A 26,962-nucleotide genomic window follows, 5' to 3' on the forward strand; every position below is an offset into this window, starting at 1 on the left:
CAGTGTAGCATAAACTACAGTGTGCGTCAGACAATACTAACGTCCGGCTCCTGCAAGACTATCAATTGTAATGAGAAAGTGGGAATTAGTAAAACTATTTCCTGTCCCCCTCATGGGATTTTTTATGTCTCTCTTATACATTTTCCCTTTGTTCTTATTTTTATCTCTTTGTTTTCATATCCAGGAAAGCATATGAAAACTGTGTAGTTCTGGATGCTCGCATTTGTCACGATGTTGCCAAGCTCATGTCTCTGGAGTCTGAAAGGTAAAATTTTTATAAAATAAAATAATTTTATTTTGTGTCCACTCCTTTTTTTTAAATAAAAAAATAATTAAAGTACCAAATACCATGTTGTTAGAGAAAGAAGTATTAGATGTTATATATCAAAATTACATAGCATTAAACGGCCTTGATATGTAGATAATATGTATAATTATAATAAATAAATAAAAATAAAAAAACCTTGATATGTATAATATTTTTATTGTGATAAATTAAATAAAAGCATTGATATCTACTATATTTATTTTTTTGATGAATACAACTCTATACACTATATTTACAGTTAGTTAGTTAGTTAGTTAGTTAGTTAGTTAGTTAGTTGTTTGAATTAATTTTATTTGTTTACATTTTCATGTTTTAAATGTAAATTGCTACAGGAAAAAGGCAGAACGCAGCAAAAAGTTCTACACTGACCTGATGACCAAGGAGCACATCCCCACTATGATTAACCCCAAACCCTGCGGCCACCTCTGCTGCTGCATCATCAATGGCTGCGAGCAGGTCAGTCACCCTGAGGCTCATGGGAGTTTCACATGTCACATGCATTATAACGTCTCAAGTCACTCCGCCCAAAGAGTTTTGAATAGTAATGGGTATCTAGATCTCGTATTAGTACATGAACCATCATGCATTTCACTTCATGTTCAAATGTAAATCATGAATGCATAACCTTTCCCCATTAGACAGGCAGTCAGTATGTCACAGCTCTTGTCTTGCTGCTGCCTGTTTCCGCTTCATTATATTTACAGTCATATTAGTTATAGGATGATGTACGCTCTGCTGCTGTGAGACTTGTTCAACATCAGCGCAGGTGTATTCAGGAGCTCCCAAGTGTCCTCATTAGATAAACAGTCTTCCAGTTTGTCACAAGAGCCATTTTTCCTTAGCACACATCCCCCCCTTCTGGACGATGACTATAATGCTGAAATCAGTATGACTGCTGTAAAAACAAGCTTTTAACTTGCTGGTGTACAGTGCGTTAAGTAGAGGGTTTGTTGAATAATCGTGACCTGTGCTGGCAAAATGAGTTATTTTCACATTTATCCTGAAGATGATAAAAAAAAATTATGATTTGTTGGAATCCGACAAAAAATGACTGACCAAATGATTTGACCAAAATTGTAATTTTTCACTTCTTTTGCCTTTTTATTTTATGGGGTCTTTAAAACAAAATGCATTTTAGTAGTGATGTTTAAACAGTCCATGCCACACCTATAACGTTAACGGCACTGAGAAATGATGCCGTTGGAATCACTTTTAGAATGATTTCTTCCAGCTGATGAATGATAAAAACATTGACAGCCAATCAGAATCCTTCCAACTTTAAAGAGCTTGAGTAATTAAAGCAGCAGACGACAAAACTGCAGCGCATGCTTAGAATAAACATAACAATTTTGTCCTCTGGTATGGATGCTAATACAGTTATCATTATAGTTATCTTTATAGTTCTTGTTCTTGGTGTGAAGGGGCCTTAACTTGTGTAATGTTAATCTATTCCTGCAGGAAGAGGCTGTCAACTACTACACTAAGCTTGAGGACAAACTAAAGGAAGAATACAGAAAAGAACGTGAGAAAGTCAACACTAAACCTCTAAGAATGGCTTTTGTTACCTTCCAGAATGAAGCCATGACAGCCCTGTAAGTCTAATAGATATTTTTTTCTCTGTGTGTGTTAACTAACCAAAAAGTACTGAAAATTATCATGGACATGGTAGTACCTTTGTATTCTTTGAGGTACCACGTTAATACCAATGCACATGAATATTACAGTGCATCCGGAAAGTATTCACAGCGCTTCACTTTTTCCACATTTTGTTATGATACAGCTTTATTCCAAAATGGATTAAATTAATTATTTTCCCCCTCAATTCTACAAACAATACCTCATAATGACAACGTGAAAGAAGTTTGTTTGAAATCTTTGCAAATATATTAAAAAAAAAATAAAATAAAAAAAATTCACATATACATAAGTATTAATAGCCTTTGCCATGACACTCAAAATTGAGCTCAGGTGCATCCTGTTTCCACTGATGTTCCTACAACTTGATTGGAGTCCAACTGTGGTAAATTCAGTTGATTGGACATGATTTGGAAAGGCACACACCAGTCTATATAAGGTCCCACATTTAACAGTGCATGTCAGAACACAAACCAAGCCCTGAAGTCCAAGGAACTGTCTGTAGACCTCCAAGACAGGATTGTATTGAGGCATAGATTTAGGGAAGGCTACAGAAATTCTTTTGCAGCATTGAAGGTCCCAATGAGCACAGTGGTCTCCATCATCCGTAAATGGAAGAAGTTTGAAACCACCAGGACTCTTCCTAGAGCTGGCCGCCCAGACAAACTAAGCGATCGGGGGAGAAGGGCCTTAGTCAGGGAGGTGACCAAGAACCCGATGGTCACTCTGACAGAGCTCCAGCAATTCTCTGTGGAGAGAGGAGAACCTTCCAGAAGAACAACCATCTCTGCAGCACTCCACCAATCAGGCCTGTATGGTAGAGTGGCCAGAAGGCACAAGACAGCCCGCCTGGAGTTTACCAAAAGGCACCTGAGGACATAAGACCATGAGAAACTAAATTATCTGTTCTGATGACACAAAGATTGAACTCTTTGGCCTGAATGGCAAGCAGCATGTCTGGAGGAAACCAGGCTCTTCTCATCACCTGGCCAATACCATCCCTACAGTGAAGCATGGTGGTGGCAGCATCATGCTGTGGGGATGTTTTTCATCGGCAGGAACTGGGAGACCAGTTAGGATCAAGGGAAAGGTGAATGCAGAAATGTACAGAGACATATTTGATGAAAACCTGCTACAGAGCGCTCTGGACCTCAGACTGGGGTGAAGGTTCATCTTCCAACAGGATAACGACCTTAAGCACACAGCCAAGATAACAAAGGAGTGGCTACGGGACAACTCTGTGAATGTCCTTGAGTGGCCCAGACTTGAACCCAATTGAACATCTCTGGAGAGATCTGAAAATGGCTGTGCATCGACACTCCCCATCCAACCTGATGGAGCTTGAGAGGTCCTGCAAAGAAGGATGGGAGAAACTGGCCAAAAATAGGTGTGCCAAGCTTGTAGCATCATACTCAAAAATACTTTTATTTTTAATAAATTTGCAAAGATTTCAAACAAACTTCTTTCAAGTTGTCACTTATGGGGTATTTGTTGAATTGAGGAAAATAATAATGAATTTAATCCATTTTGGAATAAGGCTGTAACAACAAAATGTGGAAAAAGTGAAATGCTGTGAATATTTTCCGGATGCACTGTATATTCAGTGTCCTGGCATTACCTTGTGATACTATAATTTTACCTTCACAATACTCAGTAAGAAATTAAAATAATATTAATATCTGGGGTTCTTTTTCCCTTCTCAGCATCCAGAAAGATTTTAATGCGTGTCAATGTCACGGCTGTCATTGTCGACGAGAGCCGAAGTCCTCCCCCTTCAGCAACGGGCTCAACACATTCAACTGGACAGTCACATATGCTCCAAATCCACAGAATGTTTACTGGTAACATCCTCATCTTAAATCTCATGAATTTATTATGATCGTAGTTTCACAGTGCTAGACCGGATCCACTTTCCTGTTTATTGTGGCCAAGAACTGCCCAGTTATACAGGAAGAGACTAACCACTACATGCATCTGAAATCTATGATACCAAAATAATATTTCATTGTGGACTGGAAGTTGCATAATGCATATTATAATTAATTGTAACCAGTGATGGGAATAACAGCGTTATAGATAAACGGTGTTACTAACGGAATAATTTTTTTTCATTAACGAGTAATCAAACAAATTACTGTTTCTCCCGTTACAACTCCGTAAGCGTTACTGAGAATAAAATGCAGCGTTACTATAATTGAGCTCACTGAAGCGTTTTCATCCGAACAGGCTCTCTGTCAGTCCGACCTGCGATCTTTTTTTTTCTCTGGTTGGTTGGTGTGTGTGTGTGTGTGTGTGTGTGTGTGTGTGTGTGTGTGTGTGTGTGTGTGTGTGTGTGTGTGTGTGTGTGTGTGTGTGTGTGTGTGTGTGTGTGTGTGTGTGTGTGTGTGTGTGTGTGTGTGTGTGTGTGTGTGTGTGCGGGCGTGCATGCCATGTGTGTTATGGTACACATAACTGAAGATGATTGGTGGGTGGGAGACAAGGTTGAGGTTGATAGGTTGAGTTCACACACACACACACACACACACACACCTATGACACAAACGCAAACGCATATGCACACAGTCACACACACCAACGACCAGGAGGAGTCAGAGCGATGGCAAGTCCAACAACTTCAAAGGTAGCTTTCGCAAACTGGAAGTATAAGCACTACTTTTCCCTCGTTGAGGTGAAAAGTAAGAATGTTTATGTAACGTGCAACTTATGCCCAGGAAGAAAGAGTCTCTCCACGTCATTGGCAAGTAATTCTAATCTAATGAAGCACCTCACATCATCACATGCCCCCACAAAAATAGTGGCTAAAAACCCAGGTGATAACGTGAGCTCCACTACCAAAGGAGTAGTATAGTACTGATAATATTTACAATAATGTATTGAATTTGATAGGTGTCTCTCACAATGTCCCACAGCAACATTACAATAGTGTACATTAAGGTACAATGTTTTATAATAATAATAATTTATTCTATTTAGTGTCCAATTCATTCATTTAACATATTTAATATTGGGGGCATCCAAGTTATTTGACATATTTGAACATTTGAAGAAAAAAAAAACTAACACAGTAGTTACTTTCCCTGGTAATTAGTTACTTTTATAATGATGTAACTCAGTTACTAATTCAGTTACTATTTGTAAGAAGTAACTATAATTAATTACTTTTTTTAAATAACGTGCCCAACACTGATTGTTACCTATTGCGTATAATATTGACTAGGGCGTTCCATTTTAATATGCAATATGTATCTAGGCTATTTTTTGAGACTATTGGTAAGTAAAATTTATTTGTATTGTACTTTTCACAATACACATTGTTTCAAAGCAGCTTTACAAATAATCATGATGTTAATATTTATAATATTTTAATATCGGCATGCCCTATAGTTGCATTTAGCAGATTACAGCTGGGCAATAATATACATTTTTACAGATTACATTTTGCGATAATACAACTTACTTATACAGTCAAACCAAAAAATTGTACTAGTGGGTGCAGGACACTATAGTTAATTTATGTAAGTGAGGTTAGCAAAATAAAGTAAACTGTGACATATTATATCCAAAAATTCCTCATACAGTGGACTACCAGTAAAATTTATAAAAATTTGGGACCAAAATTATTCAGACACTTTGACCTGACCATGTTTTGCTGAAGTATTTTTTCTTTAATTGCTAATGTGACCTTTTACACCACAGACTGAACTAAATGAAGCATTGCTTGGTCATTGGTTGAACTAAATTGGTATTATCTAATTGTGTACATAAATTTAACAGCTGACTGGTTGATTGTAATCCATTATTAGATTAGATTAGATTAGATTAGATTCAACTTTATTGTCATTACACAAGTACAAGTACAAGGCAACGAAATGCAGTTTAGGTCTAACCAGAAGTGCAATAGCAGCAAGTGCAGGATATACAACGTTTGCATAAGTGCAGGACATGGATATGTACTGAGTATATATAAATATATCTATAAATAGAGAGATGGTCATTACTATAAACAGAATTTACAGGTGAATATATACAGTGAATAATATACAGATGGTTATTACTATAAACAGAATTTACAGGTGAATATGTACAGTGAATAATATACAGATGGTTATTACTATAAACAGAATTTACAGGTGGATATGTAATATAACATACAGATGGCTATTACTATAAACAGAATTTTACAGAGAGAGGTATACAATGATATGTTAGGCTAAAATGAGGAATATGGCAGTGGATTAAGGTAGTGCAATAAATTATGGACAGAAGCTATCCGAAAAAAAGTGTAAAAGTGCAGTGGAAAGTGATTGCATATTACAGTTAGAAGTACGGTGCAAAATGCAAATGTAAACAGTAGGTACTGTAAATAACAGTCGGCAGTGCAAATGAGCATAATACAGTTAAGGTATGGTAGTGCAAAATGAATAAGTAAACAGTTGTGACTGTAATAAACAGTCGGTAGTGCAAATAACAGAGTGAAGGCGGATGTGAGGTAGGAGAGTTATCAGTATATGAGGGGAGTGGATCAGCGGGGGTTTGAGTTCAGTAAAGAGACAGCTCTGGGGAAAAAACTGTTCTTTAGTCTGCTGGTCCTGGTCCGGTGGATCCTGAAACGCCTGCCGGAGGGCAGGATAGAAAACAGTCTGTGGGCTGGGTGAGAGGAGTCCTTGAGGATGCTGGAGCTCGATGCAGGCAGCGTTTCCTCTGGATGTGCTCGATGGCAGGCAGTGGAGTCCCTGTGATGCGCTGGGCAGTTTTCACCACCCGCTGCCTTGCGCTCCGCAACAGAGCAGCTCCCATACCACACTGCCACACAGTTGGTCAGGATGCTTTCTATTGCGCAGCGATAGAAGTTCACCAGGATAGCCGAGGAGAGCTGATTCTTCCTCAGTGTCCTCAGGAAGAAGAGGCGCTGGTGAGCCTTCTTGACCAGGCTGGAGGTGTTGGTCTTCCACAACATGTCCGCCGAGATGTGGATCCCCAGGAACTTGAAACTGGAGACACGTTCAACAGCCATTCCATTGATGTGGATGGTGTCGTGTGTGCCTCTTGACTCCTTCCTGAAGTCCACGATGAGCTCCTTTGTTTTGGTGGTGTTGAGGAGCAGGTTATTTTCGGTGCACCATGTGGCCAGGTGCTGGATCTCCTCCCTATAGGTAGTCTCATCGTTGTTGCTGATGAGACCAATCACCGTTGTGTCGTCCGCAAACTTGACGATAGAATTAGATCCATACACAGGCTTGCAGTCGGCGGTGAAGAGGGAGTAGAGAAACGGGCTTAGCACACAGCCCTGTGGTACACCAGTGTTAAGAGTGATGGATGTGGAGCAGGTGAATCCTGAACGAACATTCTGGGGTCTGTCAGTTAGGAAGTCCAAAATCCAGTTACACATTGAAGTGTTGATGCCCAGGTCTCCAAGTTTGGCTATTAACTTGGTTGGGATGACAGTGTTGAATGCTGAGCTGAAGTCAACAAACAGCATTCGTGTGTAAGTGTTTTTATTGTCCAGGTGAGTGAGCACAGAGTGCAGTGCCATGGAAACGGCATCCTCTGTGCTCCTATTGCTGCGGTAGGCAAACTGGTGTGAGTCCAATGTGGATGGTAGAGAGTCTTTTAGGTGTTCCAGGACCAGCCGCTCAAAGCATTATATACCTTTCTATCAGTTATATGACATTATCAAGATGAATTTGAGGTCTTTTTTTATTTATTTTTTACCATTTTCTAAACTATAGCGAATAACCTGTGATAATGTGAGAAAATGTTGCAGGTGTCTGAATAATTTTTGGTTTGAACTGTATATCCTTTTATAAAAAGAACTGGCTGAGAATATAATTACATTTTGCTACAAAATAAAAATCAAGGCAGCTGAGATTTGCTATATATAATCGATCACTTTTTGGGAGTTTATTGTATGTATGTGAATAAAGTTGGAGGTAATATATTCAACTTTATATATATATTGCTGGCCGATAATATAGTTTACATTTTTCGACAATATCAAGCAGGTAAGATTTGCTATATAGAAAATGCTGCTTAACGTAAGTGTACTGTATGTATCCAGGTAAGGTTAGATATACTTATTGTACTTGTATAAATCATTATGTATCTTGTATGTTATATACCTTGTTTTCCACAGGGAGCATTTGTCCGTTGGTGGCCTCAACTGGTGGCTCAGATGCCTCGTCATCAACTGCTTTCTCTTCATCTTTTTCTTCTTCCTCACCACCCCTGCCACCATCATCTCCACCAAGAACAAGTGCGACGTCACCAAACCCGTGGAGTACCTAAACGTAAGAAGAAAAAACTGGGTGTTAATGCAGATGACAATGCAGTGTTCTCTTTCATCATCTCGTGTTCGAGATCCACCTATGGGAAGGGCATCCGTACCTGACCTCTGCAGAAGCACCCAATAGCACCAAGTCTGACAAGACAGGCAGAAGCGCGCAGCCAATGCCCGGTAAGGCCCCACCCCTTACCAGTGGGCATATATAGCCTGCATGTGCTACTGTACATCAGTTTTCATTCGCTTCTCGCGATCTCTGCATTGACACAGTTCGGTCGAATTTGCGCTGCTCACCGATTGTCTGCAGGAGGAAATAACTTAAGATCAGCCTCCGCCGGGCGTGACAGTTCTGCACCCAGCGTTCGTTTTTCTCACACAGAGAAAGGCACGGCCCACGTTCTGAAGGAGGAAATCTCCTCTCTTCTGAGCAAAGGTGCAGTTTAGGTGGTACCCCCCAATCTGATAAACCAGGGTTTTTATTCTCGTTATTTCCTTGTCCCAAAGAAGGACGGTTCCCTCCATCCTATTCTGGACCTCAGGGTGTTGAACAAACATTTGAGGAAATACAATTTCAGAATGTTAACTCATGGTTCGCTCGCCCGCGCCATACAACGGAACGACTGGTTCACATCGGTCGATCTGAAAGATGTTTTTTCCCACATAAGCATTTATCCACCACACAGGAAGTGTCTTCGTTTCGCCTGTCAATGCATTTGTTATGAATTCACAGTCTTGCTCCTTGGGTTAAGCACCCTTTGTCTGTGCACGGAAGGGCTTGACTCCCCTGAGAATGTCTGGTCTACGGATCCTGACATATATAGACGGGCAAGATGGTGGTCCAGTGGGTTAAACCATGGAACTGACATGCTGGTTCAATCCCAGTGGTCACCACCAGTGTGTCCTTGAGCAAGGCACTTTACTCCATGTTGCTCCAGGGGGATTGTCCCTGTAATAAGGGCACTGTAAGTCGCTTTGGAGAAAAGCGTCTGCCAAATGCATAAATGTAAATGTAAATGTAGACGATTGGCTCATCATAGCCGACTCAAGGGAAAAGGTGTTGCAGGACACCGGCCGTGTGCTCACGCACATCACATCTCTGGGCTTCAGGGTGAATGTGAACGAAAGCAATTTTACACCCAGCCAGAAGGTGATCTTTCAGGGCATCTTTCACAGGAGCGCGTTCTCTCTCTGATGAACTGTCTGTCGCAGTTCAGAGAAGGGGCGAGGGTGCAATACCGCACATGTCTCAGGCTACAGGGTCTTATGGCTTCATCTATCCAGGTTTTGCCACTAGGACTCCTTAGAATGAGGGCGTTCATGAGATGGGTTCTGTCACTAAATTTCAGCCCGTTACACGATCTTTGTCGTTCTGTGACAGTGATACACACCTGCGCCGCAGCTCTGCGCCACTGGAAGAGCGTGGACTTTTATGCTGAAGGAGCCCCTCTGGGGACGGTTATGTTGCGGAAAGTTGTGTTGACGGATGCATCCTTAACAGGCTGGGGTGCCACCCAAGAGGGCAGAACTGTGAACAGTTTGTGGCTGAGCAAACTACGTTCAGAGCACATCAATTATTTAGAGCTTCTGACCATTTGGAAGGCTCTGAATAATTTTCTGCCTCGTCTGCAGGGACATAATGTGCTCTTACGCTGCGACAATACCACGGCAGTGGCTTAAATATAAACCGTTAAGGCGGCGTGCACTCGTCGAAGCTTCATGCCCTGGCAGTGGCTTACAAGCCTTTGGTATGGAGCAGGCGACTTTTTCTGTCGTTACATGTGACTCATGTTCCAGGGATTCTGAACAGAGCGGATCTTCTATCGAGGGGGAACCCGCTCTTTGGAGATTGGCACCTCCATCCTCAGAGAGTAGATATGTTATGGATGAGATTCGGACAGGCGTCCGTAGATCTATTCACCTGGCGTGAAATCAGCCATTGTCCTATGTTCTTATCGCTAAAGGACTTGGACGCGCCCCTCGGGGTGGACGCACTGGCCCACCCGTGGCCCAGAGTGATGCTGTATGCTTTTCCTCCCCTGTGCCTGATCATTTCCACACTGGCCAGGGTGAGAGAGAGGCACCTGTCTCTCATTCTGATAGCACCCAGGTGGCCCAAAGTGCCCTGGCTGGCGGAGATAATCCCTCGGTTACATGCCCAGCCGTGGCGCCTCGCCCTCCGCACAGACCAATTGTCTTAAGCGAACGGGGAGATTTATCACCCACACCCGGACAGGGTAGCTCTCTGGGCCTGGCCCGTGAGAGGACGAACTTAAGCGCATTAGGGCTTCCCCCGTGCATGCTGGCTACTATAAAGAATGCCAGGGCCATTTCTACACGGTCCTTATATGGCTGTAAGTGGCAAGTGTTCGATGAGTGATGTGATGGGCGGGGTCTCACTTCATATCATCATATCAGTGCTCAGTTTCTGATATTTTGTGTTTCCTCCAAGATCTTATGGATAAGGGCAGGTCTTTTTCCACTATTAAGGTCTATCTGGCAGCTATCTCTGCTTGTCATGTGGGTTTTGAAGGCTCAAGGGTTGGGCAGCATCCTCTAATCCGCAGATTTATGAAGGGTGCCAGTCACTCGTTGCCAGTCATTAGGAGAACGATCCCTGAATGGGACCTCTCCATGGTGCTGGAAGCTTTGTCTCAATTCCCTTTTGAGCCTCTAGGGAATATTTCCCTAAAGTTGCTGTCCTTCAAGACAGCCTTGCTCTTGGCCATGGCGTCAGCCAAACGTGTCAGTGAGTTACACCCCTTGTTCATTAAATTCTCTCTGGGTGGAGATAAGGTTTTTCTTAAGCCTAATCCAGCCTTCATGCCAAAATGTTTCCTTGCGTTCACATTGGAGGTGTTAGAGCTGTCTGCTTTTCACCCTTCGCCCCTTTTCCTCCGCGGAGGATCAAAGGTTGAATGCCCTGTGTCCGGTCCGTGCGTTACAGACGTTTTTTGGCTAGGACCAGTGCGTTCCGGAAGAGTGACCAACTCTTTGTTTCATGGGCTCCTCCCCACAAAGGGGATCCCCTGTCTAAGCAACGCCTATCACATTGGCTTGTGGGCTCTATAGTTTTGGCTTATGAATCAAAGGGAGTGCAACCCCCAGGGGACATCAGAGCTCATTCCACGAAGGGTTTAGCCGCCTCTTGGGCTCTGTTCAGGGGAGTATCACTGCAGGATATCTGCTCTGCTGCCAGTTGGACTTCTCCCCATACGTTTGTGCGTTACTATAGGCTGGATGTCACCAGAACCTTTTTCTGGCTAAACAGGACCTCACTGTGAGTGTATTGGGCAATTGGGGAGCTGTCCATGTCTTTCCCATAGGTGGATCTCGAACACGAGATGATGAAAGAGAACAATAGGTTACCGTCGTAACCCCAGTTCTCTGAAACATAGAGTGGAAAGATCCACCAGCTTTGTCCCGCTTGCCACACGAGAAGCGAATATACTTACTGATGTACAGTAGCGCATGCAGGCTATATATGCCCGCTGGCAAGGGGTGGGGCCTAACCGGGCATTGGCTTGTCAGACTTGGTGCAATTGGATGCTTCTGCAGAGGTCAGGTACGGATGCCCTTCCCATAGGTGGATCTCTCCACGTGATGTTTCAGAGAACCGAGGTTACGACAATAACCTATTGTTACTATGGGGTCATGATTCTGTCACTCATCGCCTCCTTCCTTTCCCTCTGTGTCTGATCCTCCAGAATCCCATTAACACTCAGTTCTTCCCCACCCTGCTGTTGTGGTGCTTCTCGGCCCTTCTCCCCACCATCATCTCCTACTCCGCCTCCTTTGAGGCCCACTGGACACGGTACAATGCCAAACCCTGTATATCAATGTATTTTTTAACCATTTCATCGTTTATTGATGCTACACTAAACAATTTTCTGGTGGACTCAGAGAGTATGTGACCTTTGCTCCTCAGATCTGGTGAGAACAGAACCACTATGCACAAATGCTACACCTTCCTCATCTTTATGGTTCTGCTGCTGCCATCTCTTGGCCTGAGCAGGTATTTTATCACACCTGGTTTACATTGAAAAATACAGGTGTTATGCTAGAGAAAATACAGTTATCTTTTCAGTATAATTTTTCATATGCCTTTAAAGAACGCTTACTGTATCCTTCAACAATATTTCACAAAAGCTACTGAGCCTCAATTTTGGATTTTGCATGCTAACAATTTAATGGTGAATTGATTCTTAAAAGGGGGTTAAAAAATCATGTCTATTAAGCATTTTCACCAATAAACAACCTTTTGACAAAATTTGTTGATTATATGCTAATTTGAAAAATACAAATAGTGCTTTTTGTGTATTTTCACATAATAAAATGTATTTCTAATTATAGAAAATTAATCGAATCTAAACTCTTTTATCCAGATAATTTTGGACTTACATGTTTTTCATTTGCATTAAACATTTCATATAATCTTTTCCTAAATGCAGTTCGTATGATTTCCTCCGCTGGCTCTTTGACAAGACATTTCTTGACCAGGCAAAAGTCCGATTCGAGTAAGGTTTTGCAGTTCTAACAAAATGTTTTGTTTAAAGGATTTGGTTTGTGCACATAAATTTAGAGTTTGTATGGCTTGGTTTCTTTTCTTTTAGGTGTGTCTTCCTTCCAGATAATGGAGTTTTCTTTGTGAACTATGTTATCATGTCTGCTTTCATCGGTAACGCCATGGACCTGTTACGCATTCCTTATTTTCTCATGTACATGATCCGACTGTGTCTGGCGCGCTCAGCTGCCGAGAGGCGCAATGTGAAGAAGGTCTGTGTAGTTTGCAAGTGTCGACGATACTCTCAGCCTTACTATTGTAATCATTCAAACATGATTAGTCAATATATCTCATCTGTTAATGTACTTGTTCAATCCTGTTTTCTGATTTCCTCTCATTATGCTCAATAACATGATTAGTATCCTAATCATGTGGTTGCATTTTGTTACAGCATCAAGCTTATGAGTTCCAGTTTGGAGCTGCTTATGCCTGGATGATGAACGTCTTCACTGTGGTCATGACCTACAGCATCACCTGTCCAATTATTGTACCATTTGGTGAGTGACACATTTCTCACTGAAGAAGATTTTTTTTTTTTTTTCCACAGGCAAACACCACTCATTTCATCTTCAAACAGTGTAAAAACCTGGGTGACTTTAATTTTGTCTGCAGGCCTGGTGTACATGCTACTGAAGCACCTGGTGGACAGGTATAACATGTATTATGCCTACCTGCCCTCCAAACTGGATAAGAAAATCCACTCTGGAGCTGTCAACCAAGTGGTGGCAGCACCCATCCTCTGCCTCTTCTGGCTGCTCTTCTTCTCTACTGTCCGTACAAGTAAGACACCGCCAAACAGTGGCTCTGTTCTAAACATATATGTGCTGCCTAACTACACAGCATTTTTAGGTGTCAAAAGCCCTATTCGGTCAATAGTTGTTTCTCATGTGGACTGTAAAAATAGATTTGCATGGCACTTCAGTAGCTGCGTTACATGGACCCTAATAATCCGACTATAATCGGACTAGTAGCACAATCGGAATAAAAAAGTCACATGTATCCACGTCAATTTAAATGAATTGTCCAGATCTAATTAAAATTTCATTCAAATTGTAATGGGTGGTTTATTCCTTTTGTAATCCAATCGAAAGGACATGTAAACCCCTTGATCGGTTTGAAAATCTAAACTGGAGAGAACTGCGCATGTGCATTGACATAGAAATAGCGTAATGACGCACTGAACGAGCTGTTGAATAAAGTGTCATAAATGTAGGGTGACCAAACGTCCTGTTTTCTGTCCTGTCCTGGCCATCATGGCTGTTTTTTATAAAGTGATGAAAATGTCCTGGTTTTCATTATTTTTCATTGGGATATTAAATTGACCGGCACTAAGGCAATCTACACCTGCGGTGTTGCATATGACGTAATCCCTGAGAGGCTGCCGTGTGGGCGGCTCTCTTTACACTCCCACCGAGCGAGCAGACAGCCGTGCACTTCTGCCTGCAACATGCCGAAGCGCAAATGTAAATTTACCAATGAGTTACAGAAGAAATTCCCCACTTACTCTAAGACAAGTGAGAGGCTGCGTGCACCGTGTGCAAACCTACCACATATGTTTAGGTGTCTAATGGGGGTGCCACAGATCTCAAAGCTCACATGGACATCGAAAAATATAAAAAAGCTGTTCGAGGTGAGTGTAGTTCAACAAAGTTGACGGAGTTCTTTGTGAGACCCGGGAAATCTGAGGATGCTGTGAATGCCGCAGAGGGTGCATTGTCATTTCATACAGTGAAACACCACAACAGCTACAGGTCCATGGGTTGCACTAGTGCATTGCTAAAAAAGGCATTGCCAGATTCTGACACCGCCAAAAAGTTTAGTAGTGCCCGCACTAAGACCGAAGCCATTGTGAATGGTGTTTTAGCGCCCCACTCTGTTGAAGTCACACGTGAAGCACTGAAATAAATACAGTATTGTGGTATTTGTACAGACGGGAGTAACCATGGAGCAGTGAAAATCCAGTACTTTGATTGGAAGAAGGGCGGTGTGCAAACAAAATTAATTAAGGTGAAAGACACACCTAATGAGAAAGCAGAAACCATTGCAAATTATCTCACTGAAACACTGGCAAAAAACAATTTGTCTGAAAAATGCATTGCATTTACTGGAGACAATTGCAACACAAATTTTGGTGGAATCCGACGTGATGAAGGGGGAAACAATGTGTTTGCAAATTTGAAGAGGTTGCTGCAGAACAAGACTCTGATTGGTGTGGGTTGCCCAGCACACATATTAAATAAGTGTGTTCATCATGGGGCAGACACAATCGAGGTTGACCTTGAGAATATCATGTTTAAAATCTACCAGTACTTCCACATTTACACTGTGAGCACTGAGAACCTGAAGGAGTACTGTGATTTTGTTGACATTGAGTACAGGAGGATGCTTTCTCACAGCAAGACAAGGTGGCTGTCATTGTTCCCAGGCATTGAGAGAATGTTACAGATGTTTCCAGCTTCAAAGGCATTCTTTCTGTCACAGCAAAAGCCACCCATAGTGATCAAGAAGTTTTTTGAAAACAACTTCAGTGAGATCTACCTGTGGCACATGCACTCATGTCTGTGTTCCACACCTACATTCAACAAATGGAAAAGGAGAACAACTCCATCATGGAGGTGAAGAAAATATTGAACAGCATCCACAACATTCTTCTTGAACGTAAAAGCAACAATTTCATGTCCCTTAAAGTTACCGGACTACTGGCAGAAAATCGCAGAGATGGATTTGGTGAGGGCTGCGACAAGTTCTGTGCTGATGTTCAAGGCCTGTACATTGCATGTCTGGAGTATCTGGAGAAGTGGATGATCCCATGGAAGAGTTCTCAACATCTGTGGATGGATATGAGTGAGCCACCAGATTGGAATGATGTGGAGGCCTGCATCAAGTACCTAAGAGAGAAGGGTGTGCAAGTTGATGATGTCAAGTGTTTCAACCAGGTCGCCAATCTGAAGAAATTCATAGAAAGGTGCAACAGTGATGAGGAGTTAATTGGCCTGCAGGTGCACCAGAAGTGGACCAAATACTTTGAGAAGTCCAAAAGCATTGCATGCTACTCAGAACTACTGAAGATTTCACAATTTGTCTTTGCACTTCCCTCTCACAATGCAAATGTTGAGAGGGTTTTCTCACTGATGCAGAGCCAGTGGACAAAGGAGAGGAACCAGCTCTCTGTTGAGTCATTGAAAGGGATTCTATTTGTGCAATACAACTTCAAAGACACGTCTTGCAAAGACTTTCATGCTTATTTGTTAAGCAACAAAAAACTGCTGGGAAAGATCAGCTCTACAGCAAAATATAGATGGGCAAACAAGGAGGATGAGGAAGAAAAACAGGATAAAGAGGAAGAAGAAAACCAAAGATATAAATATATTTTGTTAGTTAGTTTTTGTAAGTATGTGAGCGTTATTTTTGTTCAATTTGGAGGTATTTTTTTTGTCATTTATTATTTATTTTCTAATACGGAAGAGACATTATTTCTATCATTATTTTTGAAACCTGTCATAAGAAAACATCTTGAGTAACCTCTGAGAAGCCTTTCTGAATTTGTGTCTTTGGTTATAGATAGTATTTTGTAATATAACAATTTTCTATCCATTCAGAGGGGTCATACTTTAAATGTATTTAAATTAATATGGCATCTTTGAGTAAACTTTGAGTATCATTTGAGTATCTCATTGCCGGGCCGAGTGTCCTGGTTTTCGGTAATCAAAATATGGTCACCCTACATAAATGAGTGTCCTGTCATTCTGACATTCTCTTTCCACTCATTGTCTGTGAAGTGGAGCAGGACAACGTCCCGCCAGGCCTTGTTTCAGACTCCACAGACGACTGGTTTTGGGCGTGGGATGGGGCGTTTTTGCTGCCTGATAAATATAAGCAGCACGGCTCAATGCTTCATGTGCTTGTCATCTCCTAATTAGGACCCGAAATAGATAAATATTAAGTCTGCTTTTTAAAAGAAAGAAAAGGTGGATGGTTAGTATGCAACAACAGTGGGAAACTAGTATATTTGTGCAGTGCGCATGTCTAAAGATTCAATCCGATCAGAAGCGTGTGACATATAAACGCGCACATCAACCCAACTTTATTTAGCGTTCATGTAGACACTACATTCTGATTCATCAATAGAAATGAATTCATCGAGATTGAAGCAATAAGTGTCCATGTAAACAGAGCTAGTAATAACTTGTGCTTTCGGATGGCAATGTATTCACGGTGGAGGAAGTTCTGTGATCCTAAGAACCTGAGAACACTTGCTGCTTACGTGGTCAGTCACGTGATTGTCAGCTGTAAACAAAATGTCTGCTATTGCTTGGACGATTATTAAAATCATATTTAATAATACGAAAATAATATCTGATTATTTAAATATGCCATTAAATATCCCAACAGTAAAATCGATGCGCTATAGTTTAAATGGTTTTATTTAATCTAACTACTGATTTCATCTCTCAAAATGATGGATGTCATTATGTCCAAGCTTTAATTTATGCATATAATTAATTAAATGAATGTATATAATAAATATATATTTTTAAATATCTTGCATACCATAATAATGTCCCATTTCAAAAGTTTACATGATTTTGTACTCCCACTCACAATATTGGAGTGGTGATGTAATATTCTTGCAATCAGTTTCCACATTTCAGTAATAAAAGTGTCCATATTTAAAATGTGTGCACATTACCCCAAAGCACAACAGTTCCCGTACGGGGCATTTCAGTGGTCAAAAAGGATTACTGTTGAAAGTGGGCTTTAGATACTATACTCCAGATTAACTGCACAGATTATTGTCATGTCTCTAATATGGTTTTTCTCCCCTGCTGTCTTCTCTCTTGTTTGCCTTTTTTACATTTGAAAGGTTTTAGCGCTCCAACATCAATGTTTACTTTTGTGGTTCTGATCATCACCATCATCATTTGCCTCTCCCATGTCGTCTTTGGTCATTTCAAATACCTCAGTGCGCACAATTATAAGGTCAGAAACCACTTTGTCTAATTTTTTGCTTTTCATACAGTCTAGCCCAGAACTTTCTCTAATCTGCAAAGTGATCTTCTGTGTTCACAACAGGTTGACATGGACGGAGTGGACAATGGACGACCACCCGGTTCATCCCCACCTGTCAAGTCTGTGGTAAGATTTTATAATCATGACCACTGTCACTGTGTCACATGATCATAATGAGCTAGAAAAAATTTAGCATCCCTAGTTTTTAGCAGGGCTGGGTTCTCGATTTTAACCGACTCGCATTTTGATCAACCAATATCGATTCTTAAATCGCGCCACCATTCCAATAAAGCTTTGTGCCTAATTAGTTTTGATATAAAACGCAGTCTCATCTTTCAAATTGTACGAAATTCAAACAATAAATGCTGCTTTGGCGCACTTTAATGTGATGCGACATTGGCTGTAGACTCCTCAAGCAGCACTTGAACTGATCATCTCTTCCACTTTACTACTATTTAAAGTACTAAATAAACATGAAGGTATGTTGAAAGATACAGTATCTCATGTAATCGTTCAATCAGTGTTTCAACTATGAAAACACTTCAATAAAACAACGTCACATAATGTTATATTTACTTCAGAAAAGCCATTCAGTGAACTTGTTAGTAAGCTGAAACAATTTGCTCTAGAGAGGTGCATTTTGTTAATATATGTATATTACATATTCATAATATTTTTTGTATATATTTGTATATATTTTATGTAATATTTTTGTTTTTCAATATTTAATGTATCTTTGAATAAATCCGTCATTAAAACAAGTTATGACAGCCCCCATTTAAATATTTGTATACAAATCAGTTACATTTAATCTTAATTTTATACATTTTCCCACTTGACAGGGTTCGATAATTCATATAATTTACAGCATTACAGAACATCAGAATTTAATTCAATTAAATTTAATTTAATTAATTAACTTTGTGAAATGTTTTTAGTGTCAACAGTAGTATTGTATTGCTATATTGTCATTATCTGCTTTACATCTTAACACTCTTTCTATTATCAGCAGACATACGTCGCACAAGTGCTACAGGACGAGAAGGGCGCTGGGGAGGACGAGGGCCAGGGGTCCTCGCAGGATGAGGAAGTTGTGACTGAGGGTGATTTCTAGTCAGGAGAGGACAGCCTTATTGAGAACGAGGTGCATCAGTGACCCATGCCAGGGCCACACCATGTGCTAAACTTAAGAGGAACTAGCAGGAGATCCACTACACATCACTACACTTACTGTGTGTGTGTGTTGTGGTGTAAATATTTAATCATAGAAGAAGATTAATCATTATGCATGAGATGTTTATTGATTTACATATATTCATACAGTATTCATACAGAATCATTATGTTTGTAACATTTCTGCTATGCATGAACACTTTTCTAAGCTCTAACAGACACAGTGGCTTAGAGGTCACTGGACACCTAAATTGAGGGTTTTCTTGACCCTGGGGGGTAGGGTTGGGTACCGAAACCCATATAACCTGTATGTAACCGGACTGAATCAGAACGCAGATTTTGGTGCCTCATTTTGGTGCCACTTAAAAGTGTCATGAACTGGCTTTTAAAAAAAAATTATACTGTTGTCTGAGGTCAACTTATGACGTTTGCGTGGTTTTTACATTCAGAAACATCATAATGAATAAGTAATAGGCTATTTTCTGCCTTGGTTTTGAGGCTCTCTGAAGAAACGGTCGGTTTTGATGGGTGTGCCACACTGAAGACTTGGAAGTAAACACCCACGGCTAGGATTGGATAAGATTTGCATATTTCAAATATGTTTCAGCTTCTCTCAGTACATGTGGGAATTGTTTTGAAAGCGTCTGGGGAAACGCTCACAGGACTTGCAAAATGCCTTTATCAAACAAACATTCATCTCTCATCCACCCACGATTGATTGGAATGTTGTCGCCTGATCAGTGAATATAACCGCGAACTGCACACACATACACACACAAACACACACATACACGTGCGCGTGCGCAAGAAAGTAATGTTATTTCACTATTTAATATAGCCCGTCGGCAGGCTGAAAAACACATAAGTTAGCCCCGGGGACGTTGGGCTTTTAAAAAAGTCAAGTCCGAGCCTTTGCCCATAACGTTAAAAGTCAGAGTCTGATCACAAATTAACCAATAACACCTTCTGCAGCCTGTGACCGCGTGCTAAAGTATGTAATCAATAGATATCAAACGATCTGTAACAATGCAATACTAACACATATAAAAAACATGTTTTACTCACATAAGTGTGTGTTGAACCTTTCCTGTCGGATCCAATATAGAAGGCACAGCATTGTGTTTTAATCTCAATATGTCTACAAATCCAGTCTCAACCTGTATCTTGTTTACAAACGATTCCGTGGTGAAATGAAGTGAACAAACGCGCAATGTCTTACGCACGTGAGCTGGAACCGTCAAGTTTATTACTCGGTAGCGCGACCCGTTTAGCTCCACGAGTCGGTGGGCGGGCTTGAGGCGGTGCTTCTGCGTCCTACTACGTCAGTGGTCGACATATTCTGAGATCGATCCTTTTCTGGGCCTGGTGTCTATAAAAGCTTTTCTTTGACTAACAAGGAAGTTTTCAGCTCTGAAACGTACAAGATATTCTTGTATCACAATTAACTTTTATTTTATATTGTGAATTTTACTGTAAATTCAAATTGTGTTTTGTATCTATTTATATTTAAGTATACTTTAAACTTTTATACATTTTTTAAAGAATTAAAAAAAAATCTCAATAAAAAGCCATTCTTTAATGTCATCCACCGTCGTTTTGTGGCTCTTTTTTTTTTAAGTATCGGTTCAGGCACCGTTTAGGCACCGGTACCAGTTTAAAAGTACCGGTTTGGCACCAGAATCATAAAAAACCCAAACGATACCCAACCCTAGGGGTCAGGGCAGATCCAATTCAGAGGGTCCAGGTGCAAAACTGAAGATATATGATTGTTATTTGTGTGCTGCTTCTTAACTTTTACCATGTGTGGAAAATTACAGGAGGAGAGCAGTCGAGACCTTGAGTTAGAAAAACTATAAGAGAGCAGAGCTTTGTTGTGACTGTTAGTTAGCACTCTGCAGACATTCATGGTGGCTGTATGACTGTGACTCTTTTCTTGCAAGAAAATAAATCTTTATAAAGACAATTGGCAAAGGTTTGTCTCTTATTTAGTGATGCAACTGAGTTAATTTTTGCCATCCATCACAGCTGACAGCTAAAACACTCCTTTATCATTGAGGCTTGGAGACAGGATGGCCAATTGTCAAGAATCTGAAGTGGCTTGTGATTGTACTCCACCTATAAGAAACTGGTTCGTCATAGTTTCATAATTCTTTGCATTATTTGCCCTGTTCGTACAGCATTTAGTCAGTACCAAGATTTTTGCCCTTACAATGAATGAATGAATGAATGCAGCATTTATATAATGAATGAATGAGGCATTTATATAGCGCTTTCATATGTACTAACTGTACACCCAAAGTGCTTTACACTCATGTCAGGGGTCTCTCCTCAACCCCCACCAGTGTGCGACGGTAGCCACAGTACAACGGCGCCAGTGCGTTCACCACACACCAGCGATTTTAGGTATTAGGAGGCCATGATTGGTAAGGGCCAATGGAGGAAATTTGGCCAGGACACCGGGGTTACACCCCTACTCTTTACGAGAAGTGCCATGGGATTTTTAATGACCACAGAGAGTCATGACCTCTGGTTAACGCCTCATCCGAAGGACGGATTATGCATGGGTATGAAATGATGGTTTCATCAGGGTTTTTTTTATTTTATTATTGGCGCTAACAAATTATCATGTAGACTAAGGCTGCAGCTATCGATTATTTTAGTAATCAAGTATTCTACCAATTATTCCATCGAGTAATCGGATAATAAGTACTTTTCTTTATTAAAGAGTAATACTTAATATATAATAGAAAATAAGACAGGTATTTTAAAATGAACAACTAATTTGTTTTCTTTTTAGAAAAAGTTTTATTGCTGAAATTGCATACATTAATATCTGTGAAACTAAACCAATTTAGTGCATTCAATTGTCATATTATATTATATAAAAATCAATTTCAAATTACTTTAAAAAGGTAAACATAGTACAATCTTAAACTAAACCTATACATCAAAATAATAGTAATATAAATAATAATAATAATAATAATGCCTAAATATTGAATTTATGTTGTGCAACTTAACTTTCAAGTTTCAGCTTCAGCTCAGGCATGACATAAGCCTTTACTGTCTTCTGAAGGCTTTGTGGCTTTTATAAGAAGCAAAAAATATTAGACAGAAAGGAAACTTGGAATAAGAACAAGAGTAGAGATGGGCATACTACAGATGCGCGGATCAGCTCTAACGCCATCGGATCCGCTGTTAAAAACAAACCATCCACTCGCACATGATTTTCTCTGATTTAGATCTCTGCACCCGATCGCCACATATTACAATTATTCAAATTCTCAATGTTAAGCGTGATGCTTTCGTCACATATTAGCTACACTGAAGTACGTTGCTTTAAAAAATCTTCTTTAGCGAAATTACATTTCTTAAATAACCTAAACCAGGGTCGACAACCTATGCAGCACACAGAGGAGTAACTGCTGGAACGTGAGCAAAAGCGAGAGATGTGTTTGTTTAATTCAGATAAAGTACAACCCCAAATCAGAAAAAGTTGGGACAGTATGGAAAACGCAAATTAAAAAAAAAGAAGTGATTTCTAAATTTACTTTGACTTGTATTTCATTGCAGACAATATGAACACAAAATATTTCATGTTTTGTCTGGTCAACTTCATGTCATTTGTAAATATGCATCCTTTCCTGTCATTCAGACCTGCAACACATTTCAAAAAAAGTTGGGACAGTAAAGCATTTACCACTTTGTAATGTTGCCATTCCTTTTCACAACACTTAAAGACGTTTAGGGACTGAAGACACCAAGTGATGAAGTGTTTCAGGTGTAATTTTGTCCCATTCTTCCTGCAAACAAGTCTTAAGGTGGGCAACAGTACGGGGTCTTCGTTGTCGCATTTTGCGCTTCAAAATGTGCCACACATTCTCTATTGGAGACAGGTCGGGACTGCAGGCAGGCCAGTCAAGTACCTGTACCCTCTTCCTCCGCAGCCAGGACTTTGTAATGTGTGCAGAATGTGGTTTTGCATTGTCTTGTTGAAATATGCATGGACGTCCCTGGAAAGGATGTCTTCTTGAAGGCAGCATATTATGCTCCAAAATCTCTATGTATTTTTCAGCATTAATGGTGCCTTCACAGAAGTGCAAGTTACCTTTGCCAAGGGCACTGACACAAACCCATACCATGACAGACCCTGGCTTTTGGACTTGTTGCTGGTAACAGTCTGGATGATCCTTTTCTTCTTTGGTCCGGAGCACACGGCGTCCATGCCTCCCAAAAAATACCTCAAATACTGATTCATCTGACCACAGTACACGTTTCCACTGTGTGATGGTCCATCCCAGATGCCTCCGAGCCCAGAGAAGTCGACGGCACTTCTGGACACTGTTAACATAGGGCTTCCTTTTGGCACAGTACAGTTTTAACTGGCATTTGTGGATGTAACTACGTATTGTGGTACTTGACAAAGGTTTGCCAAAGTAGTCCTGAGCCCATGTGGTGATATCGCTTATAGATGAATGACGATTCTTGATGCAGTGCCGCCTGAGGGATCGGAGATCACGGTTGTTCAGCTTAGGCTTGCGCCCTTGTCCTTTATGCACTGAAATTCCTCCAGATTCCTTGAATCTTTTAATTATGTTATGCACTGTTGAATGTGAAATATCCAAATCTCTTCCTATCTTTCTTTGAGGAACATTGTTTTTAAACATTTCAATAATTCAATAATTTTCTCACGTATTTGTTGGCAAACTGGCGATCCTCGGCCCATCTTTGCTCCTAAAGGATTAGACCTTTCTTGGATGCTGCTTTTGTACCAAATCATAATTACAATCACCTGTTGACATCACCTGTTTCAAATCACATCATTATTAAACCATTTTACCTCATTACTAGCCCTAAATTGCTCCTGTCCCAACTTTTTTTGAAATGTGTTGTAGGTCTGAATGACAGGAAAGGATGCATATTTACAAATGACATGAAGTTGACCAGACAAAACATGAAATATTTTGTGTTCATATTGTCTGCAATGAAATACAAGTCAAAGTAAATTTAGAAATCACTTCTTTTTTTTTTTTTGCGTTTTCCATACTTTCCCAACTTTTTGGGGTTGTACATTGCACATACAGATCTACATTTTGAGCTAATCATTCATCATAGTAACACAGCTTGTTTCATTAAGTTAGGAGCTATAAATATGATTAAAGTGTGAGATTTAAATTACACAAATCAATGAAAGCAGGAGCGCTGCACATCACACACACACAACAGTAACAGCTTGTTCGCTATTTGTTGCGCTTAGCTTTGAGAACATTTTAATGGTGTATTTCGGTGATATATCATATCATACTAATCATAGTATATAAAGTCCCATTAAACACAATGACGGTGATGCATGTGCAAACTCTATTCATGCTGTTCATGTGTTTCGAGTTGCTTATATCTCTTCAGCTGATGAGCGAACTGCCGCAAATGAAACTTCAATGATCAGTGGCGCATCCTGAACCTCAACACACAGTTGTCTTCATCTAAACGCAGCGAGACTAAATTATATCACCAGTGCTGATGCCACTCTCTCTCGCATTGCGGTCTTTGATATTGAAATGAGCTGAAACCGAAAGTTAAAGAATGACAGACATTCATTGCGTTTTACCGTGAAATGAGAGTTCTGCGTCTTTATTAAAGGAACACGCCAAATTTTTGGGACTTTATCTTATTCACCGTATCCCCCAGAGTTAGATAAGTCCATACATACCATTCTCATCTCTGTGCCATAACTCTGTCTGACGCACCCACCGCTAGCCTAGCTTAGCACTAAGACTGGAGGTAAGTGGCTCCAGCTATCCTACTGCTCAATAAGTGACAAAATAACGCCAACATTTTCCTATTTACATGTTGTGATGTGTATAGTTACATCGTGTACTAAGACCGACGGAAAATGAAAAGTTGTGATTTTCTAGACCGATATGGCTAGGAACTATACTCTCATTCCTGCGTAATAATAAAGGAACTTTGCTGCCGTACCATGGGCACAATGATATTACACTGTGCCTGAAAATAGGCTAACTTCCGTCAACATAACCAACGTGACAACCTGCTTGCACAGAGAGCGTGCTGGGGACTATTTTCAGGTGCTGTGTAATATCATTGTGCCCATGGGACGAAATTAACACATTAATGATTTATCTCTCATCCACCCGCAATTTTTGGAATGTTTCTTTTAATTACTTTATCCACCTGACCCACGGATATAACCGCAATCACATACTCCGCATACTCCGAGTCCAAAAATGTCTTTCTGCAACATGACCGTGCGTAGTTAAATGGACAAAACAAAGCTGATTTTTTGAATTCGAGTTACTCGAGAAATCGTTTCAGCCCTAATGTAGACATTAACCATTAATCATATTTTACTACTTATAAATTACTGTAAAAGTGCATTGGAAACATACCCAGAATCCCTGATCATTGTAAAAAATTGGGTAATGGTGATAGCAAGATCTCATTGGGTCATATAAACATGTGTGTCTTTAATATGGCCTTCTTTACTGCTATTGTGGTGTGTTCCTTTGCATTTTTACAAGAGAACTGGAAATACCAGAATCCATGCTATGGTTCTTCTTACCTGTGTGCATTTACAAGCTGTTCACTGACACTTGCAGTTCTGAGATCATTTGACTGGGCATCATTTAGTGGTTGAAGTCTGAAAAAAAGAATACAAAAATTTGTACAATGACTACTATTTATCGGCCACTTTTTTTTTTTTGACAACTAATTAATTAATTTTAATTAATTTTAATTACACTTAATTTTTTAACTACACTCTTTCTATCTAATTGTCGCCATATTCAGACATTTTTGCTACTTTGTCCATTATATACATATTGCCTTTTTGCTCTCTGCTCGCTATCCCTTCATGTGAAAATATGTAACATTATCATGGTGTATGTAACAATTTCAAGCCATTTTTTTTTTTGGTCATTGATCTTGTTTGGACAACAATGAGTAACTGCGGTGCTTTGTACGTCTGACGCTCTTGCTGCTTAGATACTGTAGGTGATGTCCGTATGACTGCATCCTGGATCTGTTTAAGGAAACACACTGTTCTGAAGCATGATGCAGTGGCAATAATTTATTTATGCATCTTTTTGACTTTTCCTATTTGTTACAGATGTTGTCCACAGTATTTATTTCATTTGTCTATTTTTTTTTTTTCCATCTTTTGAATTAACTTAGCCTGGATGCCAGACGAACTTAGCCCCGCCCACAACATTTTTCCTCGGGCAGTTCGGTCTGGACTTGATCGGTAGAGGAGTAATTATGCCCGAACAGAAACTGTTCGGACCAATGAAATTGTCAGGGCGGGCTTTAGACGATGATGGACAGATGATCAACAGTAACGTAATCATCCACGTCATCAAAGGCGCTTGGGTTGAATTTGTTCTAATCCTAAACGGAGAACTTGTTCGTATATGCATTCACCTTTACTATTTCTCTCAGAAATGATGATCGTGTTGGTAAGTACTCTGTGTATCCTTAAATTCTTTTTTTACAACACCGGCAAAGATCATTTACAATAATCTTTTTCTTCTAACGTTAGGCTACTTATTCCAGCGTGCGTGCAGACAGGGTTGCCAAGTTTTTACAACAAAACCCACCCAATTGCTAACGTTCCTCAAAACTAGCCAAAAACAAGCCCAATAGCTTTCCAGGGGGGGTTCTCTGGGGGGAAAAAAGGCATTTGGGGGGTAAAATATGTGTTATTTTGGCAGGGCTGGCAGCTCAAAATTGCATTCCTGGGTCTGTATATCACATAATTGGGGTCGCTTCAACCCGCGGACTTGGCAATACAGTGCAGTTGAGTTCTGTTGACATTTGACAACTAACGTTATGCGTTGCTCTGATTGGTTGTAGGTCTATCCAATTGAGGTCTTTCCTGGTTCGGTTGAAACACGCCCCATAATCACAGCCCAACGGAGCAGAATCAGACTCATATTCTGACTAGAATTGAGTATGACGA

The 26,962-nt window shown here is 40.3% G+C and overlaps 1 protein-coding gene across 2 annotated transcripts in view; it reads left to right on the forward strand.

The window, feature by feature from the left end:
* The window catches only part of LOC307142679 (CSC1-like protein 2), a 46,471-nt gene extending 25,523 nt beyond the window's left edge, over window positions 1-20,948 (forward strand). Inside the window, exons 11-24 of one of the 2 annotated variants that reach the window (XM_079843713.1) lie at window positions 185-265; window positions 661-784; window positions 1,787-1,920; window positions 3,667-3,804; window positions 8,097-8,250; window positions 11,948-12,054; window positions 12,169-12,255; window positions 12,692-12,757; window positions 12,854-13,016; window positions 13,196-13,301; window positions 13,417-13,584; window positions 17,669-17,784; window positions 17,878-17,940; window positions 18,827-20,942. In XM_079843713.1, the coding sequence (XP_079699839.1) occupies window positions 185-265; window positions 661-784; window positions 1,787-1,920; window positions 3,667-3,804; window positions 8,097-8,250; window positions 11,948-12,054; window positions 12,169-12,255; window positions 12,692-12,757; window positions 12,854-13,016; window positions 13,196-13,301; window positions 13,417-13,584; window positions 17,669-17,784; window positions 17,878-17,940; window positions 18,827-18,928 (1,609 nt within the window). In that variant the 3' untranslated portion in view covers window positions 18,929-20,942. Of the gene's footprint in view, window positions 1-184; window positions 266-660; window positions 785-1,786; window positions 1,921-3,666; window positions 3,805-8,096; window positions 8,251-11,947; window positions 12,055-12,168; window positions 12,256-12,691; window positions 12,758-12,853; window positions 13,017-13,195; window positions 13,302-13,416; window positions 13,585-17,668; window positions 17,785-17,877; window positions 17,941-18,823 lie in introns of both variants that reach the window. The other variant, XM_079843712.1, reaches the window with a different exon arrangement.
* Window positions 20,949-26,962: the final 6,014 nt, after the last annotated feature.

The sequence above is a fragment of the Gobio gobio genome (assembly GCF_949357685.1).
Source record: "Gobio gobio genome assembly, chromosome: 18".
Taxonomy (NCBI): Eukaryota; Metazoa; Chordata; class Actinopteri; order Cypriniformes; family Gobionidae; genus Gobio; species Gobio gobio.